The sequence below is a fragment of the Barbus barbus genome, assembly GCF_936440315.1.
Source record: "Barbus barbus genome assembly, chromosome: 44".
In the NCBI taxonomy this organism is placed as follows: Eukaryota; Metazoa; Chordata; class Actinopteri; order Cypriniformes; family Cyprinidae; genus Barbus; species Barbus barbus.
In genome coordinates this window covers 23,205,498-23,228,232 of record NC_136722.1, presented here as the reverse complement: position 1 = coordinate 23,228,232, position 22,735 = coordinate 23,205,498, and the positions used below count along the sequence as shown (strand labels likewise).

Below are 22,735 nucleotides of genomic sequence, written 5' to 3'. Positions count from 1 at the left end.
ATATAATTTAATATTAATAGGCTACTCATAAATGACTAAAGTTTTGAAAACATCATAAACTATAGAAATTCAAATATTGTTACATTTTAAATTATATAAATAAAAAAGAGAAAGTGACATGAACAATCACAATAAACATATATTTGAGTTCCCACAAACACGGATGGATACTCTCTAACAGAAAGGGAAGTTCAGGCCTCGTTTGCAGCAGCTGATTGGCTCAAACAGCGAGGAGGCGGTTCAAAGCTCGACCAGCAAAGCTTTTCGGCGGCTGCAGCGCCGGATGAAGTGGCCTTGATGGCTGATGAAGCAGTGGAGAGCATCGCTGAGCGAGTACACGGCCAAACATTATGCACTTTTCCTCCAGAAAAGACTGAACAAAACATCCCAGCTTAATAAAGGTAAGAGATTTAAGATGCATGTTCAGCTTCAAGCGTTCTTCATGGGGATGTTTGCCATCTCAGCGGATGGCCAGCGGGACTGGACTCCTCACAGGGTGGAGCAGTGTTTATGGGCCTGGGCCGTGGCCAATCAGATTCAGCCCTCATTATTACAGGAGTTTCATCTGATGGATGCAACACACACTGTGGCATATCAGAAGCCAGAGAAGAGGAAGACAGCTGATGAAGAGACAGACGACGGAGGGATCTAGAAGAGCAGCACTTCTCTGTTATTATCTGGATATTATATTCAGCACTTTCCTTTGCAATATTTTTGAGATATTACTCCAAGATCACGAAATGCACTTCACAATTTCTTTTCTGAATTTGTAATTATGTATAAACGTTTTAATAAAGCAATAAAACCTTTGTAAAGATTACAACCATTTAAGTGTTTTTTCTAGTGTTTTGGAATAGGAATTATATATATATCGTTTTTTGTTTGTTTGTTTTTAAAAAAAGCTATTTTTAGTCTCTACTGCTCACCAAGGCTGCATTTATCGGATTCAAAAACTGCAAAATGTCAGTGTCATTACAATTTAAAATATAATTTATAATATAAAGCTGTATTTTCAGCATCATTACTCCAGTCTTCAGTGTCACATGATCTTTCAGAAATCATTCTAATATACTGATTCGCTGCTTAAGAAACATTTCTGATTATTATCAATGTTTGTGCTGCTTCATATTTTTGTGGAAACTGTGATAGCCCTAAGTTTTGAATGGTAGTTTTAGTAAAATATGGGTAAGAAAAAAATTAATTTTTTAATCTCATGATCATTGAGATCTTGCATGGAGCCCCAGTCCGAGGGAGATTGCAGTTATTTTGTGTTTCTTCTGTGGACAGGTTGTCTTTTATACAGGTAACAAACTGAGATTAGGATTACTCCCTTTAGGAGAGTGCTCCTAATCTCAGCTCCTTACCTGTAGAAAAGAGCCAGAAATCTTGCTGATTGATAGGGGATCAAATACTTATTTCACTCATTAAAATGCAAATCAATTTATAATTTTTTTGAAATGCGATTTTCTGGATTTTTTGGTTGTTATTCTGTCTCTCACTGTTCAAATAAACCTACCATTAAAATTATAGGCTGATCATTTCTTTGTCAGTGGGCAAACATACAAAATCAGCAGGGGATCAACTCATTTTCTTCCCTCACTGTAGATCCATGTACATAATATTAGCCTAAGGAGGCCAAACAACAGTTTCTGAAGGATAAGCAGCACCTCCTGATAATTAGAAGGTTATGCACCTCCTTCATGTTTTGTACCCCATCAGTGGAAAGTGTTACAGCGGGCACTGACACACACACACACACACACATCTCCTCACAGTATGGTCTTTATTTCATACAGCTGAGAAATGAAAGCAAACATAAAACTATACAAAATAAAACTACAAAAACAAAATTGCCTCAGGTCCCAATATTTCAGAAGTACAATACATCATGAAATGATAAAGAATTTGATAGAAACTATCAATATTTACATATTTTTTTTATAATCATCTGATCAAGAGGAAACTATTAGCATTATATTATATTTTCAGTTTTAGCTTCTTTTTTGTAAACAGAAACTTTTACTGCTACGAGTAGTCATCTCTCGTGTTTTGGCACCACTTTGAAATCTGTAAATGGACTACGATTCTCAGTAGGACTACAGTTGTGGCGACGACACAGAGGATCTCACTGGAACGCAGCGATGAGCTCAAAGCAACACTCTTGCAACCTACACCTACAATATCATGGAGAAAGTAAACGCACGACACCGCAATCTGTGCTGATTGGCCAGCTACTTATGTTAAGCATGAGATTCGAGAGCAGCTATTGGCTGGGACATAATGTGGTCGGGATTAAGGGGGAGGTCCTTGGTAAATGGGTTTGTTCCCAGTTTTAAGTGGATTGACTGAGTACACTTCTTCACCCAGGGTATGTTTGGAGTGGCATACTACCCATACTAGTTTTGCAGTATGCATACTGGCACATTATGCAAATGTTTAGTATAAACGGCATACGTGGATGATTTATCGGTAACATTTGCCAAAATGTGCAGCATACAACAGAGCACACTATGTAAAAAAAATGCATCCCACAATGCAATGCGCTCGACCTTGCATTCTGAAACAGAGTTGTTTTTGGAAATTGAAATAAAGTTGATATAAATTTTTTTTAAATATTAGATGAAAAACTTAAAATTGCCTTGGCAACTCAAAAATATTTATATAAGACAAACTTAAAAATGATAACAAAAAAAGAAACTTTAAAGTATATTAAAATATGTTGCTTTGGCAACTAACTAATAAAACTAGTTGAAGTCTTAAAATGACAATGGCAAAACTAAAATAAATATTTAAAAAATAATAAAAATGAGAAAGGTACATAAAATAACTCACGTTGAAGTACTAAGATGATTAAAGCTAAAACGGAAATAAAAACAGAAATATCAAAAAGCAGAGAAAAATGTCAAAAGCTATAAATAACTTAAAAAAATCAAAATATAAAAATAAAAGCTATATCAAAATATTAATCAATACTATTAGTATATATACTAATAATACTAAAATAACAGTTCTGAAAATAAATTAACCACATGATCAACTTTTAACATTTAGTTTGTCTTATTTGAATGCTACAAAATTTAATTTTACTCCATATTATTTTTTTCTTAAAATTGGATTAAAATTGAAACTATTTCAAACGTGACAAATATATGCATGATCATCTTGTATACTACTGTATATACATCTAGAATTGCAAAATGCATACCGTTTCACATTATATTTTAAAAAGTATTCCACTCCAAACACAACCCAACTGTTTTAGACCGAGGTTCAGTGTTTCCCACACTCACGTGCCGCTAAAATACACACAGACTACAGTATGTGTGCTTGCTTATAACAGTCTGAAAACCAACAATAGTCATACAACACATTAAAGCATGACACACACACACACACACACACACACTTCCAGCATCCATTTGATGAGTGTTCAAAAATAATAATACATCCATCATTCACTGCTCTCTCCATTTCCCTTCATTTTATCAGCTATTTGTCCCATCTTTCTCACCTCATTTTCTTCTATCACATATCACATAACATTTCTCACTGTTCATACGCATGCCTGATAAATATTCATCAGAGTTTCATTTTTCACCTGTCTAAAAGTGCCAGCCAGCTAGATGTTACAGGAACTCCATAAATTACACTTTTTTGGAAGCTGGATCAGAACATTTAAAGTCAACCTGAAACCAAAATTGACATAATTTACTTTATTACTACTGAAATGTATTCACCAAGCCTTTGTTTTTTGCCAATTCTCCTCAAATATCCTTTTTTTACCTGCAAAATATGTCACATTATGGCATGAAAGTGCCACTTCATGCTGACTTTAAAATATTAAAATAACTTGCATGTTCCCTGGAAAGCATTAATGTGTTTTGCTACATAAGCGTGACCTTTGGGCACAGCTGAATTTATTAATTAAACATTTGTATTGTTAATATTTTTTGCTTTGCTTCCAGCACTTTCTGTTTCTGTGGGTGGAAATGCATTTCATTTCGGGTTTTGCATCATCATCATCATCATCATCATCATCATCACATCTCTCGGTTTAAGACAATCTTTACAGACGCTACAATCCAACACCTATAGCCACTCTGAATAAATAGAAATGTAGGACTATGGCATAAAAATCCACAACATTAAACTGACACACGGTCCAGCTTTTCGAAAATGAAAAGAAATCAACTCAGAACAGCAATCTTATACACATCTTTCCTTTAGCAATTCAATTAATTCCCTTTAATTATCTTTTAGCAGCTTAGCGAATGATAACTTGGCACTACTGAATTTTGTAATATTTGTTAAGTGTCATGAAATACTCATCTTTAGCAGTCTTGTCTCGAGGATTTTGAGTTGTATTTTTCATATAAATCCAGTCATAATCATTATTATATTAAGAAAACCTTCACTGAAAATGTAGGCAGGTGAAAATTTCCCATGACTGGAGTTGCAAAACATTTGGTATTGGTGGTCGTGACACTCGTTTCTATGTCAAAAGCATCTTTAATCATGTTACGGCAGTTACCATAACAACTGCAATCTGCGCAGCAATACTGAAGTAATCATTAGTGTGTGGCTTGTAAACTCCTGACTCTCTCACTGGCTTGTGTTTGTGTGTTCACTGGAAACATTTTCAAAGGTCAAGATGAAGGGTCAAATATTCAGTCTGTTCCAAACCAAGTGAGCTCCCTTCTAAAGCCACATTATAACGGAAATGGAACCTGATTTGAAATGCTCTACAAAAACATAATTCATTCAATAGAGTGCTTACAAAACAATACTCTAATAAGCATAAAAATATTAGGTAGTCCATTTAGTCAAAATTAATTTTATTCAGCAAGGATGCATTAGGTTGATGAAAAATGACAGTAAAAACTTTTAAAAAGTTTAATAAATGCAGTTTTTTACTTTCTATTAATCAAAAAATCTCATGGTTTCCACAAAAATTTGGCATCAAAAACTTTCAAAATTGATAAACAGAAATGTTTCTTGAGCAACAAACAAATCAGCATATTAGAATGATTTCTGAAGGATCTTGTGACACTGAAGACTGGAGAAATTCAGCTTTACATCACAGGAATAAATACATTTTTTAAATATAATCAAATAGAAAATAGTTGTTTTAAATTGTAATAATATTTCACATTTTTACTGTATTTTTTATCAAATAAATGCAGCCTTGATGAGAATAAGAGACTTTACTTTTGAACGGTAGTGCATATTTAATTAAAAAAGTTTTTTTTTTTTTTTTTGGAGCTTGTTGCAATACATTCTGGAATTGCTTTTTTGAAAATTCTGTGTTCATATTTGGCAAAAAGGCAACGCCTATTACATGCTGCCCACATAGAAAGCCCACTATGATCTGGAATAGAGTGAATGTTTCTGTTTCTGTCTGTTTACAGCTGAGGAACAAAGTCAAGCATGAAACAGCTTCAGAAACTTACTTTTTACCCTTTGAAACAAGTTTTACCTCATTTCAACGAATCCAATCCGTAATTATCCAAAAACAAACAGCATCAAATGACATCAACATCAACCCCCTACCTCACTGAGGACTTTGCCGTGTCTTCAAGTGTAAGGCTTTGTTTTTAGTCAGCGAGATTCCTGGTGTTTCATCTACTACGGATGGTATCTGTAATGCATAACAGGCTTAGATGAGGCAGTCAAATCAAAACAATACAGAAAGGCATCATGAACAAGCCTCAGGCTGAAATACACAACAAATCTGATCTACGTGTGTGTGTGTGTGTGTGTGCATGTTTCTAGTGTACGACGTACTGACAGTCTGTTCAGATAAGCTCGCCAGACCCTTGAGCTGCCTCCGAGTGTTCATTAAAAATACCATGCTGTTTGTGTTCGCTGCTTCTGTATGGAATGTGTGCTGAAATCCTTCCTTCCGGTTTTTACGTCCGTGTCTCCACTGCTGATCGAGCGGAGTAGATTGAGGTCGGACCTATGTCGGAAAGGGGGGCGTGGCTTTTGGGGGCCACCGGAGGGGGGCATGTCATCAGGGAGGGGGCGGGATCTGTACCCCGAGCAGCTCGTAAGCGAAAATGTTCCAGAAGATGGCGAAGAGGAGGAAGGTGATGAAGGAGAAGATGAGGACCCACCAGGAGCACTGTTTATGCAGAGATTCCTCATAGCTCCGCAAGATCAGCAGCCCCATGCTGATGCCCACCACTGCGCCCGACAGATGAGCCATGAAACTGGGCTGCGGTCCGGAGGAGGGGAGGGGCGGGGAGAAACGCAGCCATACGGCACGGCCCACCTCTGAACTCACTGCCAAAGACAGAGAAAGAGATTGGCAGATGTTTGGAATAGCATACTACTGTTTGAAATCATTGTATATTGCACATATAATACAATTTTTTTAAATAGTATGCAGTATCTAGTATACACTCTACTATATTCTAGTCTTGCATTCTAAATATAGCAAATGAAAAACATAGTACACAGTAACGTGCTAGTATGCTATTGTGAATTCAGCCACAGCCTATTCACTGAAGTATGAGAACTACAATAACTACAGTTACTTACTGCAAACAAGTGCAAGAATCATCCGTAGCAATTTATATGGACACTTCATACCGGCCCAGTTCTGAAACAAACATATGCATGTTAAAAGACTTTTACAAAGTCAGCATAATGAAAATTCACTCAATCTATTTTGTAAATACATCTTATTGATCTTAGTGTATTCATCCATGCATGTATTTAGTTGGTTTTTTTTACCTTGAAATGTTTAATAAAAAGTAAAAATTAAAAAAATGACCTCTCTGGAGATTTATGCTGGACTTCTGATTTAAAAGCTAAAATGTAAAGCTAATGTGAAATGCCATCAGTGTTTTTATTATTAACAAAAAACGAAAAAGATAACTGATATAAAGTTATCTAAAAATAAAATAAAATAAATATTAAATGAAACTTACACTTAGATCTAAAAGTTACTTTAGGCTGAAGTGCTAAAATTACTAAAATTGAAATAAAAATGAATAGAATAGAAATATTAATAAAATTACTAAAACTCAAAATACTTAATTAAAAATACTAATAAATCTCAAAATAATGCTCAGTATTAAAATAACATGGACTGCTATTTGCAACCTATTTTACTTTCATAATATATTTTTTGGGATAATAGAATATTCAGACATAAAAATGTAAGACAGGACTTAATTTTATCCATTAGGAATTGTGTGAATTGTGAAAAGTGAACATTATATACTCTAATAGACTGTGTTTTCTAAAACAATATGCACTCATGAACCCAAGAAGAACAGATTTCATTCTGACTTTGTATTTATATTAATTCTTATGTATAAAAAGTGTTATTTGAGCTGTAAAGTGTCTGAGGTGGAACTACACCTCTTTAAAAGTGGATTTTTGCATGAGGAATAAATTCAAATGATTTCCTGTGGTGACTGATGACATCATACAGCTCAACCTGTACCGAATCCAGAACAATCCTCAAATTCCACACACACACAAACTAAAAGGCACTTCAGCAGGGAAGAGGAAGAGTTGAGACGCATCCATCAGCACACAGCAGACTCTGAAGAGACTTTCTGACTCTCCGAGGGCTGTTTGTGTCTGTCTGTGTGCGACTGATTAGAGACTCTTTGAGGGAAGCTACAATATAAATTCATCCCTCCGCGTTTCTCTATTCCTCTGCCTGATTTCCCCTTTTCATTCATTCTGACACAAGTCGCCATGGCAGCAGTTAGTTTGGGTTACCATGACAACGTTGGCGAGATGTGCTGAGCAGAGTGCATAGACCCCGCCGGACCCGCCCACCACCGGAGCACGCATATCCGTGATGGACACCGTCAGTGAACCTGAGGAGACACACGGTTAGTCTTCACTAATGACAAACAGTAGGATTATTCGATATATTTTGTCCTGCAAATCCCTCACGAAGCATGTGACAAAGCCCCGCCCACAAGTATTTTGGAACACTCCGTTTGGAATTATCAATGTGAATTGATACATTTGAAATTCTAGCATGAGATACATTGTTTCCTGCGACTCTCATTCTGTGTAAAGACCTTCGTGCAACATTAAAACACTTGTGTACACACTGTACGTTTACTGATTTCAGACAGCCTCTATTGAGTAAAATTGCCCAATTGAGAAAATTGATAGGCAAATTTAATCATAATATAATTGCCTCATAATGACATGAGGGGGTCCCCGCATAGGGACCTGTACACCAATGATGCACGCCTGTTTTTTCGGATTATTTGAAGCTTAATAGAGAGTGTCTAACTATCTTGTGTGCCTAAATTCTAAATTTAAGTTTTTATAAGGATTTTATTAATAAAATATATATATTTTTATATATGTGTGTGTGTGTATATATACACAAAATTTAAATTTTTGTAATAAAATAAATGTAATTAAATTCTAATTTATTTTTCTTCTACTTCTTAATTGAATAAATTATTTAATACATTTTATTTGATGTATTAACTTATTTTTAATTAAATAAAATAAATGTAATTTTATTTAATTTACTGAATTGATTCCTTTAATTTAATAAATTAAATATTATTTAATGAATTTACTCATTTTATTTTTTATTTGTGTTTTTTTTTATTTTATTGAATAGTGTATTTAATAAATGTAATTTTAATTAACTGTATTTAATGCATTCATGTTTGTTTTGATTTAATTTATTATTTTTCCCCCTGTACGTAGTTTATTAATAAATCATTAAGAATGTTATGATAACAAAAGGTGTTTTAATTGTGTCATCAAATGTATTTAATTTAATACATTTAATAAAAAAATATTTTAAATGACAGAATTTACATACAGCTCAGGACGCATGATTTAGTCTTAATAAAAAAAATTAAGACATTAAACTGACGTGTAATATATATGCATATAAACCCCTCCTGACCTGTATTTCTGCACTACTGTCGTCACTATTGTCGACCCATTTAATGAATATAAAGGTAATTAATAGTTGTCATGTAATTATAGGATACAGAGCTGCAGTCTAAACGTGTACTATAGAAACTACTTTTAGACATTTTATTTAAACCGAGTGCTATTTGCCTGTGCAAGGATGCCAGGCTGTTCTCAGTGGTTTGTAGGGTGACTAATTTAATACAGAACATTCAAACTCACAGCGGCACAAAACACATTGAGTAAAGCTAATTCTGTACTCTAAACTAAAATCTCACAGGAAAGCGAACAAGCATGTAAAATACAGCAGAAGCGGGTGAGATAACTGAATATTGGCATATCCTCTGTGTGCGTGTGACAGATTGTCTATATGGTGCTGCGCTCAGCACTCTTACTCCACCACCGTCTTCATCATTCTGCTCTTTTTATGTTACATTTTCTCAATACTCTTTCCACTCGCACGTCCTCCACCCTCTATTTCTCACGTTTTTCTCATATATAGTCTCTATGACTCTGCTTAATTTTCACTTATTTCTTTTAGCATACTCTATTCTCTCCTTTTAATTTCTATCTCAAGTTCTGTGTCCTCAACATGGACACTTTCCTTTATAGATGTCAAAATGCTGACAAGTTGCAGTATGCAGTAAATTTTGAGTAAATATGATACAACATAAGTGTTCATTTAATTTCAGCATATTTCTGTACATGGTATTTGTGATAGTTAAGTTGTATTGTGTTACATCATGGCTATTTGATTCTGTTCCTGGACTGGAGGGCCACGTCCTGCAGGGTTTTGCATGAACTCTAATTAAACAGACCTGAGCCAGCTAATCGAGGTCTTCAGGGTTATTTAATAATTACAGACAAGTGTGTTTGATTAGGGTTTTGAATTCAGCAGAACGCGGTTCAAATTTAAAAACTATTTCACACAAACGTACACATAACATAAGTATGAGACATCGACTCCATACAAAATGAATTTTGTTTTCACATTAATACATTTTCTTAATTTAAAATTGTTTAAAATTTGTATGTTTTATTTTATTACGTGTCATTTTATTGAATGTATTAATTTTATTTTGATTTAATTTAATAATGATCAATGAACATTTTGTCAGAAACTCTAGTAAATTACGTTATTTTCTTTAATCGTCTAATGTTTTTTCTTCAGAATCATAGGAGAATCCCAATCTCTATTTAACAATTAATAAGTAAATAAATAATAAAAATAAAAATTGTGACTCTTATCCAGAATCATGCAGCTCTAATATATCCACACACTTAATATATCCAAAAAACTAACTGAAATAAATACATTTATAACAATTATTTAATAACAAATATTTTTTTAATTAAATAAGAATTTTACTTTAAACATTTAAAAATATATTTTTAAATATTACTATGTAAAAAAAATAAAACAACAAAAATTGAAGAATTTAGAGGGATGATTAAATGTGTATATTCATTTTATTTATTTTTAATGTAATTTCCAAAATGATATATATAATTAAATACACTTGCCCTGAAGACCTAGATTAGCTGTGTTTAATTAGGGTTGGAGTGAAGCTCTTAAGGACGTCGCCCTCTAGGAATGGAGTAGCCCAGATAGAGGACAATATATCTCTGTTTTGTAATAAGAAGAACATAGCTAGCATTAAAATGTAAATGTATTCTATTATACTACACACAGTCTCCAGAGGTGGTATATTTGCTGCTTTGGTGTGTATGTCACGAGAGAGAGAGAGATGGTGTGTGTGTGTGTGTGTGTGAGAGTGAATAATTCAGAGATTATTGATTAGGTCATTGCCCACTGATGACATGTCCATCATAAATATGAGCACATTCTCCTGGTGAACTTGTGCAAGGACAGCAAGATGTATGCGGACACACATGCTCTAACTCACCAGCGACGACTCCTGCCATATACAGCAGACTGATCCTCAGGATCCCATGAACCATCTCCAGAGGAACTCCAATCATCAGCTGGAGAAGAGCGTTGAAACCCAACTGCTCTAATCTGCACACACACACACACACACACATCCAGAATGTGAAACATCAGCTGTGGCTGCGGGTCTGTACAGCTATATTTAGACAAAGGAACACTATGAAATTCTCATCAGCCTTAGAAATCGAAGTCAAACTTTTGTCACTCATCTTAAAAGAGCCTAATCTTGCTCAAACGCTTACAAAACACATAAAGGCCCTATGGAATCCCAAACAGATTAAACCTGTTGAGTAATCTATTATCCATCTGTTACAACAAAGTGTCATTTTTGCATGAAATCTCTTTGCTTTAAATGCTCTATAATATGTTGCCTGCATTAATGTGCATTTAAAGTCAACATGAATGTGAAATGGTTGTTCACAACCTATTGTAGTTTTGTAATGTGATGTATTTCTCAGAAAAATGCGGGTGGCACTTCATTTTCTCCATCAGGAATTGATTGCACATTGAAAAGCATCTCAATATTACAGATGATTGAAGCAGAGGGGCTGAAAAATGGTTTTGCTGACATCATTTAATAAGCAAAGTCATTTCAGAGGTGGAGTATTTTATTGCATTTTTGATAAAAGATGACAAACTGTTTTCTTTAAAATAAACATATCGTGCACAATAAGACCAGAAACATGCACAAAGAAATATGTTTGAATTTGACTTTAAAGCTTGTAAAACTCGGTTTCTAAACATGTATGTACACTGTTTATTCGAAGAACAGTTGCTAGTTGCATAATTAACCAAGTGCACTACAGCTGATGCTCATTTATTTATAAAAGGAGATCTAAACAAGAGTGCATCTGGTCCTGTCAAACACTTACCCAACATGCATGAACATATAGCTGAAGAACCTCCAGATTTGTGTGCGGTGTCCAGGATGATACACCAGCGGACTCTTCATGAAATCTGGCTGGTAGGTTTGCAACACCCATTTATTGAGCATCACGCCGTAACACATAAACACTATGATCTGAAACAAACACAGACACACTCAACAGTGTTAAAGCTGTAAAGCCTCATGTGTCAAACAAAATCAGAAAAATCGAATGTTTGGAAATGGAACAGTTTACAGAAAAACATCTATAAAAGTTTGCATGTGTGGTTTTTGTTGAGTATCATTTTTCATACATCGGGCTTTTTTTTAACAATGTTTTGATTATAGTGATCACTTACAGGAAATATGCGTATTAAATATTATACTTTATAGAGGTAAAAATAAAAGTTCTTCTAACCATAACCAAACACTTTTGAAAGAAAGTTTCGCTCTAGGTATACTAATGAACGAAGAAACTAATCTGAAGAACCCATAATGCAACATAAAAAAGAAAGAGCCACACAGAGCTCGGTGAGGTGTACCTGTACAATGGTAATGATGGCCATGAACACAGGAGGAGGACAGAGTCTGCTCTGATGGAAGTACCATCGGCGGTCCGTCTCGCATGGCAGAATCTCATAGGCCACGTAGCGCATGAAGCGCTTGTACACGCCCAGTCCCGTCTCATCCAATAGGATCTCGCGCTGCAGGGTGCGACGCCCATTTGCAATGGCTCGGCGAAAACTACTGGAACGTTTACTGCTCAGCTGAGAGAGAGAGAGAAGTACATCTCATTAGCTGTTTATACAGCGAGAAGCAGTGTAATTTATGTCTGTTTCATAACTGTTTCAGTTCATAACCAAAACATTTATCATTAAACGATGATGAAGTTAATACACCAACAAAAGTTTAACTGAACCACAATAATTAGCTAAATACAGAAATAACAACAAATGCAACAACAGTAGACCACGTGATGATTTACAGTTCATCAATGTGGCATTTACAGCTAAAATGACATATACCGGATTTTCCGGAATATAAGCAACATTTTTTTGCAAAGCAATATAATGCAATTAAAGTCAAGTACGCCAAACAGGTACACAATTTCATTTTAAATACATTAGTTTTAGATTTGCTGTTTACAATAAATGTTGTTTGTCATGACTGCCACTATTATTTAGTTTGTTTTATACTTATATTTTTCATCCCTGTTCTGAATACAGTTAAATTTAAATGATTCGTTGTGAATTAATGTTTATAATCTTTGCAAACATTTAATGTGCAGGTTTTTTACATTATTTACGATTGTAATAATAACATGTGATTTTACATCAATGCAACTTTTATCTCTCAATAATGCAATTTTTGACCTTTATTTTCCCAAAAATATAAAACATAAAACACTAATGCATATAAACAACAAAAGAAGAAGAATAAAATATAAACCTAATGAGTCACTCAAGTACTTCTGGAAACTCCTCTACATAAAATAGTCGGTGGTAAATTAAATATTTTATATATTAATATATTTACATAATTTTAATAAAAATTAAATATAACTGTAAATATGATTAACAAATCTTATATAAAATATCTTTTATTACACAATTTAAAAAGATATATTCTTATTTTATATTTAATTTTTTTTAATACTATTTAATGAATAATTTTAATATTTTTATAGCTAAAACAGTATTTGACCAATAAATGACTATGCTAAGTACTGTCTTTTAAAATACATAATTTTCACCATACATGACATGAGTTAATCGTTTTGTATTTTAATATTAATTAATGTTTGTGTGTGGTTATATGTACATACACTCTTTAATAGACCCCATAATAGTCACTCACACACACACACACACACACACACAAAATCAGAGACATGGAGCAGTTTAATACTGTGACTTTCTTACAGATTACTCCAATGTATGTAGGATTTCTCACACTCTCTTCTTTCTTTTCCCTGTTTCCTCCATCTCCTACATGCCCCAGATTTACACTTCACCCAAATCCTTTTAAATTCATAGCTTTCTCTCTGCCTTTGCCTCAGTCTCTCTTCCTGTAGAACATGGTTTTAAATCATGGAATGTCTTGAATCCAAGCCACAGAAAGTGTACAGCATCCGTGCGCGTGTATCAGGGTGTGATTACGTGAGGGTTTGTATCACACCTCTGAATGAGTCTAGCTCCCTCCGTGTGTGTGTGTGTGTGTGTGTATGTGTATTAAAAGAGCCTGCGGCAAAATTGATTCAACTGTCTGTGCCAGAGTGAAAGCACTTGCGCCCCCTCGTATCAAGTGTGAGAGAGTGAAGAAGGTCCTGAGAGGAACACGGCTGGATTTGTAAAGGAAGCACGTGGAGGTTCAGAAATTACAGAGCTGAGACCTGCAGTCTATTACTGACTGTGGGAAGAGCTTTTCATTCATCAACACACACACACACACAAATGGCATTCATCTGCTCCGGGTCTCATAGAAATATTTATTTGTGCATCAAGGGATCCATACGGTTGCATGAACATACATGAACACAAACACATAAAATAAAATAAAAATAAAATAAAATACCATTTAAAGGCTTTGGGGCAGATTTTCTTTTTTTTTTCTTTTAAAAAAATAAATAAATTCATTGTATTCAGCAAGGACACATTAAATTGATAAAAAGTGACAGTAAATAAAAAAAAATTAAAAAATGCTGTTCTTTTGAATGTTCTATTCATCAAAGATTCCTGGCCAAAAACAAATCTAAATTGATAATCAGAAATGTTTCATATTAGAATGATTTCTAAAGGATCATGTGACACTGAAGACTGGAGTAATCATGCTGAAAATACAGCTTTGATCACAGGAATAAATTACATTTTACAATATATTCAAATAAAAAAACTGTTAATTTAAACTGTAATAATATTACTGTTTTTACTGTATTTTTTATCAAATAAATGCAGCTTTGGCGAGCATAAGAAAAAATCTTACTGACCCTTCAGTTTTGAACATATGAGTAGCTCAGCAAACAAAGCACAACATAGAGTTACAACTGAATATATTCAGTATATTTGTGACTATTTCATGTCTCCAAATGAATGCAAACCATTTCAGATGTCACATTCATATAATTTTACATATACTTGGTCATTACAGATGTCACTCAGTTACACTGGGATGCAGTTAATCAATCATAGCAAATATTGAGGTATATGTAACAAACACTGAAGTAATGTAACCCATGACTAGTTTGCACATACTAAATGCATTAATTAGAGATCGATCTAATTGACTAGTTGGTGCAATCTTAATCAAAAGTGCTAATCTGATCAGCATGGTAACTTGTAAACACAATGAGTTTCTCAGTGTTCATATAAATAAAATGCTGGAGTCAAATGCATGCTGCTCACCAGTTCAAGGAGTTCCTGGTAGCAGACGTGTCCGTGTTCGTTGCTCTGTACCAGCGCCAGCAGCATCTCCAGTTTACTGGGGTCCAGCTGTAACTCATGGTGCTCAGCTAGACTGGTGAAATTTTCCACTGCTATAAAACCAGTCTGCTCTGGGTCCAGCTGAACACCAACAGAAAGAGAGAACAAGCCAGTGTTTAGTTTATATGCATTCACATCCAGTACACATTCAAGACTAACATGCGTTTGTTACACACACACACACAAAATAAATGTAACATGCTACATGTGCTGTGCATTTGCTCTACAAAAACATCATGCGTTTTAAATTTAACAGAGTGATTCAACATTACAGTAAACTGGAAAGACTCCCAGTGGGTGAGCAGTGAAATCTCTTTGCTGTACACGGATGAATCTGTGACTGATACAGACTGTTCTGCAACTGAGTAATAGCAAGATGCTTTTATAGTACATCAAGCTGTTTGAGCAAGAAAATCCTTGGCCCCTTTAACACGGACACATATGCGGTTTTAAGCAACACAATTGTGACTCAAACATAGTCATTCTGCACCATTCATCTGTTTGTGTGTAACTATGAGCCTGAAGCACTTCCCTAACAGATCCAAACAGCAAAGACAACCCAGGAGGACACACACGTGGCTATTTCTGCTGTCTGTGGTTACTCTAAACTACTTCTGAACGCTAGATTTACATTTCAGGGAGTAGATGAGTTAAAGAGGAAAAGGAAGGAAGGGAACAAGGAAGGAAGGAAGGAAGGAAAGGAGGAAATTAAGAGGAAGGGAAGGAAGAAAAGGAAATAAGGAAGGAAGAAATTTAGAGGAAAGGAAAAGAGAATAGGGTGGAAGGATGGCTGGACGGAAGGAAGGAAAAAATAAATAAAGGAGGGGAAATTAGCAGAAATTAAAGAAATGGGAAGGAAGAAAGAATGGAGGGAAATAAGGAAAGAATGAAAGAAAAGAGAGATGAACAACTTAAAGGACAGAGAAAAACAGAGTGGAAAGAAGTGAGAATGAAGGAAAGAAAAAAATGGGAAAGAAATGAGAGAAAATAAAAAGATAGGACAGGAAAAGAAAATGACGGAAGGATAGACAGAAAGAAGGAATTAAAATAAGGAAGGAAGGAAGGGAAATTACAGGAAAGAAAAAAAGAAAAAGAAAGGAAGAAAAAGACGGACGGACGGACGGAAGGAAGGAAGGAAGGGAAATTACAGGAAAGAAAAAAAGAAAAAGAAAGGAAGAAAAAGACGGACGGACGGAAGGAAGGGAAATTACAGGAAAGAAAAAAAGAAAAAGAAAGGAAGAAAAAGATGGACGGACGGACGGAAGGAAGGAAGGAAGGGAAATAACATGAAACGGGAGGAATGAAGAAAAAGACAGGAAAGGAAGGAAGGAAGGAAGGGGAAATTAGAGAAAAAGAAAGAAAATTAGAAAAAAAAGAAGGAAGGAATAAAAGAATGCCAAGTAAGAAGAACAAGAAAGGAAATGAAAGAAAGAAAGAAAGAAAGAAAGAAAGAAAGAAAGAAAGAAAAAGAAAGAAAGAAAGAAAGAAGAAAGGAAAGCATGGACTGCAAGAAAACAAGAAAAAAACAAGAAAGAAAAAGAAAGAAAGCAGCACATAGAAACTAATAAAGGATGTGCTAGCCTGTAATGATGTAGAAACAGACAGGAGGAGGAGGAGGAAGAGGAAGGCGAGCGGGTGAATGCAAGGGCCCTGTGTAATGAAGGATGGAGGGATGAGAGCAGCAGACACATGTGGAGAGAAGGGTGGAAGTGAAAGAATCAGTTAGTGAGGCGATTCAGCAGAGGAGAGCTGCTGCCGTGTCACCATGGTTACAAATGACCAATGTGTCACCCCGAGAAAGACTGACACTGCAAGTGTGTGTGTGTGTGTGTGTGTGTGTGTGTGTGTGAACACCGCCAGCGACTGATCTACTTCTGTCACCTCACACCACAAATCACCGAAACACAGCACAGATCTACAGTGTGAATACCATGGTGTTATCAGGGAAGGGTGCACAGAAGCATCAGTAGAGAGTGAATGCAGCTGATGGTCTGTTCATTGATTACATGAGTCTGAACAAAGCCCATTCCCTCCGCCTGTCGTTCGCTGCTAAAGTGTGCTAAAAAGAGCCTTACTGTTGCCATGGTTTCTGAAAATACACACCATATGGCTGAGCCCAGAAACATCTGAGCATTGATATGGTGTTAGTAGTAAAATATGTCAGCTTTCACATCACTAATGATCTTAGGTTTACACTGTAAACCTTACAAAGCAGTACTGGCCCATTACCACGGTATCAGCTGAAATATTAGAGTACTTTAATAAATATGAAGGTATTTAAATAGCATCCAAATATGCACACACACACACTTTGAACGTTTAGGGTTGGTTTCGAGTGTCTTATGTTCACGAAGGCTGCATTTGTCTGATTAAAAATACAGTAAAATATTGTAAAAATTAAATATAACTGTTTTCTATGAGAATATATTACAAAATGTAATTGATTTCTGTGAATTTTTAGCATCATTACTCCAGTCTTCAGTGTCACATGATCCTTCAGAAATCATGCTAATATGCTGATTTACTGCTCAAGAAACATTTCAGATTTTTATCATTGTTGAAAACAGTTGTGCTGCTTCATATTTTTGTGAAAACCTTAATATATTTGTATTTTTTTCAGGATTCGCTGATGAACAGAAAGATGAAAAGAACATTGTGTAACATTATAAATGTCTTTACTGTCACTTTTGATCAATTTAATGGATTCTTGCTTTATGAGAAATTCTTCATGAATAGAAATACTGCATTGAAACTCTAGAGACGACACATTACTGGGGTCTTGTTCTCAGGAGAAACATCTGAATGCTGAGAGGCAGCACACTCTCACTGCAGCTGGACACTGACGAAGAGTCTTAGAGGACGAACTGCTGCTATTTTATGCAAATATAATGCTAAATATGGTGCGGCAATCCAACTATCAACTGCCCTCTTTCTCTCCGAACAGCTGGTGCCAAAGAAAATACTGCTTACAAACACACAAACACACACACACACACACACACACACAGTATATGTAACAAGATCTTTACATTTTCTGATCAAAATGTGAGTGGCGCCAGTGTAAAAATTGCCTCAAGATGCTATAGCTATGTGGGTGGTTGCCAGACTGGTACTAAAAATATATTTTTCAGCTAATGATTTTATTATTTATTTAGCATGGAAATATTAATTGTTTAAAAAAGGGTGGCTTTCGCATATATAATGCTTTAATTGCTCAGTTAATCCTAAGAAATGAAAAATATTGATATGATATTTATATATATATTTTCTGGATATGTTCAAGTCCCAAGTTCAATGCAATGTTTTTATTTTGTTTTATTTTATTTTAACAATTATTTTATTTCAAGTAATGAACAATTTTTTTAGTTTAACTATAATAACCCTGATTTGAACAAAGCTTTAAGACTGAGCAATAGCAATCTGTACTTCACAAGCTCCACTAACTAGACACTGGGTAATTCTGTAATTTAGAGCTGTCTTCCATTAATTCAGTTTATCACACAGAGCATTAAGTGTGTGTGTTTGCGTGTGTGAACTGTGTGTGTGTGCATTAGAGCCAGAAATAGTCTGAGCTCAGCACTGCTTCCTACAGCCGAAAAAAAAAAAATCATAATAAACTGAAAGGTTAAGCATCTTGCCTTTACACACACACACACACACACACACACACAGTAGCAGCCGCACATTCACACCATACGTACTACACTAACACACACACACCCACACGACACAAGCAAACCATCAGGCATCGCTTCTGTCTGACAACACACTGTACAAGCAAAATCTGAAGCACAGCGCATGTGAAAACATAAGAAACACACCCATACCAACACAAACACAAACACACTCCACTGATGACTCTCAGATGTGTGTGCGTGTGTGTCCCTCATCTCCTGAGTCAAAGATCAATTCTGACTGAATGATTGCCTTTCCTATCCATCAATCAACCTAATCAGCATCAGCATAGATTAGACAACAAAATCAAACACACACACACACACACACACACAGATATTTCCTAAAATGACTTCCAGCATCCTTAAATCATAGCTTTAAAAATACCCTGTGCATTTACAATTCACATGCTCTCGGAGGTTTATGAGAAAATGTATTTATTATATGAGTGGTCATTTAAAAAAAACAAAACAAAAAAAACAGCTATGGATATATAAAGTGTCCAGGATTTCTAAGGTTGCCGGGGTGTTACTATGTGGTTGCTATGGTGTTTAGAAGGTTTTTAGACATGGTCAACTTTGAGTTGTTACATTTTCGGCAAACTAATGAATTATGTTACTCAGAAGAAAAATACCTATTCTGATTATTATTATACTTTGGAGAATATATGGATAAGAAGAAAAAAAATAAAATATTAAAAACTATATTTTTAATATTTTAAAATTATATATATATATATATATATACACACACACACACACATAAATAAATATATATATATATATATATATATATATATATTAGTTTAAATTAAAAGAATCATAAATGTAAACTATATATATATATTGTGATTGATTAAATGATTATTACTTTTACTTCATAAGAACATTAATAATAAATATCTTATATACGAATAACCATTATATATATTTATATTTACATTTAGTAATTTAGCAGACACTTTTATAAAAAAATATATTTATGTGTGTATGTATTCTGATGATGATTATTTTTTTAAATTATTAATAATTATTTCAAGTTTGGAAGTAATCAGTGGAAAACATTGAACTGCAGTTGAATAACCAATACAGACTAAGACTATTTAAACCAAGACTAGAAAGCGTGACCTTTATTCAAGCACATTTAAATCTGAATTTTATGTCTGAGGAGCTGCTTTTGCTTCAAGAAAGTAACTAATTAGCATACACTCATGCATATGTATGTAAACCAAGCTGTTGTTTGAATCCAGATTCATTTTTGAACTCTTGTGATGTGAGCTGTCAGGACTTGGAAAGAGTTTTGGGTTTTTTGGTTTTGCCAAGAAAACTCAGCAAGAAGTAGCAGAGCATCTCAATGCTAACACCTCCTCGTAAAGTAGCTGTTCAAACAGCAAAACTCTTACTGAACAGTTCTCACTGATCTCCTGTTTCTACTTCTGTATGTAGAGAGTAATGCATTCTGCAAACTGGCAGGTCAGACTGAAGGTATACATAAATCACCGTTTTGCAGTGTTAAGCACACAAACCAGCTGTAAAAGACAAAAACTAAAACAATGTGCTACAAACATAACACGTCATTTCATAACTAAACATATTTTGGTATTTCTTGGTTTCTGTTGCTTACACTACATGTCTTGAAGTGCTCAGCTCTTTTCTGATCAATGAATGGTGACTTCTTTCAAGTATTTTTGGGTCTCCTCTGAGTCTCCGTTACCAAGGTTTCCTTCTTTTCACTGAAGGACTTTCTCCTGTTTTTATCATCCAGTGGTTCAACTGGAGGTTTATGAGTGAAGCTGAACTGAAATGAAACGAGCTGAATTCAACAATTTATATGGTCAAAACTTAAAAAGCAGCTGAATTGATCAAAGTGGAAGTGACATGAGCTGAACGTAACAATCTAAACTGTCAACAGCAATAATGATGTTTAATGGAACTGATCTAAACAGAATCGAGTTGATCTGAACTGAACAATCAATACTGTTAAAAGCGTCAACCTGATAAGTGAACTGAACTGAATTAACCTGATCTGAAATTAAATTGAATTGATTTTACATCTGCCATCGGTTGGTGAAAAAGAAAAATATAAACGCTACTGTTCAGATGTTTGGGGGTCAATAAGATTTTTTTTTTAATCAAGAAATTAATTATTTTATTCAGCAAGGATGCAATAAATTGATCAAAAGTGAGAGTAAATATATTTAGAACGTTACAAAAACTATTTCAAACAAATGCTGTTCTTTTGAACTTTCCATTCACCAAAGTATCCTGGAAATTTGTATTTTCACAAAAATATGAAGCAGCACAACTGTCTTCAACATTGATAATAGTCAGAAATGTTTCTTGAGCAGCAAATCAGCATATTAGCATGATTTCTGAAGGATCATGTGACTCTGAAGACTGGAGTAATGATGCTGAAAATTCAGCTGAGCATCACAGGGATCATTTACATTTTAAAACATTCCCATTGAAAACAGTTATTTTAAATTGAAATAATATTACACAATATTACTGCATATTTAATCAAATAAATAGATCCTTTCAAAAAAAATAAAATAGCATGCGTCTAAGTGTATACATCCACATATTTCAATAGATTAGCATACACAACCAAGGATGTGTTGTGCAGCAGTGCTGATGTCTAGTGTACTACTACTACACTAACAGCCACTGACTGAACATGAGGACCTCTCAAACACACACACAATCCAGTACTCATTCATTCCGACTGCCCGTCTCGCTCCGTATCAGCCTAGAAGCACACACACACACACACACGTCGATGCACAGGAGGATGCAGTAACCATAGCAACCTGCTGCTGCTTACCTGCTCTTGTATGAGCTGAAACAGAGAGCTTCTATCCATATACTGGGCCCTGGTGCGCACACAGCCACAAAAAGAAGGACATAGGGGAATATGGCACGCAGAGACACGTACACACACACACGCCAGCGGTCCGTCCGTCCGTCTGCGCGGCACGCCTCCCCAACGGGGAGAGAGACCCCTCACACGCGCGCCAGTAAAGGCCAGTGGAGTATCTGCAGGACGTCCTCTGGTGAGGCAAGACAGCGGAGCCGTCAGTCCAGGGTTCAGTTGATTCCAGCTGGGTTCAAATCCAAAGTCCCACTCACTATCCAGAACCCACAGACCCTTGTGGCACCTTCGCACCCACTTCTGTCCACCTCAAAATCACCCTTAGCTTGCAGCCGGTCCAGTTTTCTCTCACTTTCCTTCCTCAACCCATCCGTCCCTCTCCGCTCGCCCGTCTTGTTCTGCTCGTGTCGACTTTACCTTTGTAAATCTCTCTCTCTCTCCTCTGTCCTCCACAAAGACTGTACTACCTGAATACCAATGAAGGAGGGGAAGGAGGCGGTGGCCTGCGGCCAATCAGAGGCGAGGGGGGCGTGTCCAAAGAGCTGCAGCTCTCCATCTACCCTGCAGGAGTCTTAAAGAGAGACCAAACACACAAACACACACTCACTGCAGTGCACACACACACGCACGCACACACACACACACACACACACGGCACGCAAGCGCACTTGGGTTTCCTAAATCAGACATTAATCACACGCAGCGGATACTACGGACCATAAAACACATTCTCAGGGCGTTTAATCACTGGTTGTGCTTGGAATATGCCAATGATCATGTATATACTGGAACTTATTAATTAATGAAGTCATATGGCTTGGTTATTGTCTCTGAGGACTGTTTAACTGTAAATGTGAAGACGAATCTCTGGAGTACAAAATTATTATTCACGATATGAATAAATAAAAGTAATATGTTAATGGAAGCTAAATTTATCATAAAAGTGGGATTTTCTTTTAATAACTAGGATGGCATATG

At 35.4% G+C, this 22,735-nt stretch overlaps 1 protein-coding gene across 1 annotated transcript; it reads right to left on the bottom strand.

Annotated features, from left to right (window-relative positions):
* Positions 1–5,258: 5,258 nt before the first annotated feature.
* On the bottom strand, positions 5,259–22,193 carry rhbdl1 (rhomboid, veinlet-like 1). The gene is made up of 8 exons (XM_079406686.1): positions 21,710–22,193; positions 15,134–15,292; positions 12,275–12,499; positions 11,740–11,888; positions 10,824–10,936; positions 7,741–7,841; positions 6,544–6,604; positions 5,259–6,285 (listed from the first exon to the last, which is right to left on the bottom strand). Exons 1-8 carry the CDS (start codon positions 21,746–21,748, stop codon positions 6,014–6,016), a joined length of 1,119 nt encoding a protein of 372 aa, XP_079262812.1. The 5' UTR covers positions 21,749–22,193; the 3' UTR covers positions 5,259–6,013.
* Between the last annotated feature and the right edge of the window lie 542 nt (positions 22,194–22,735).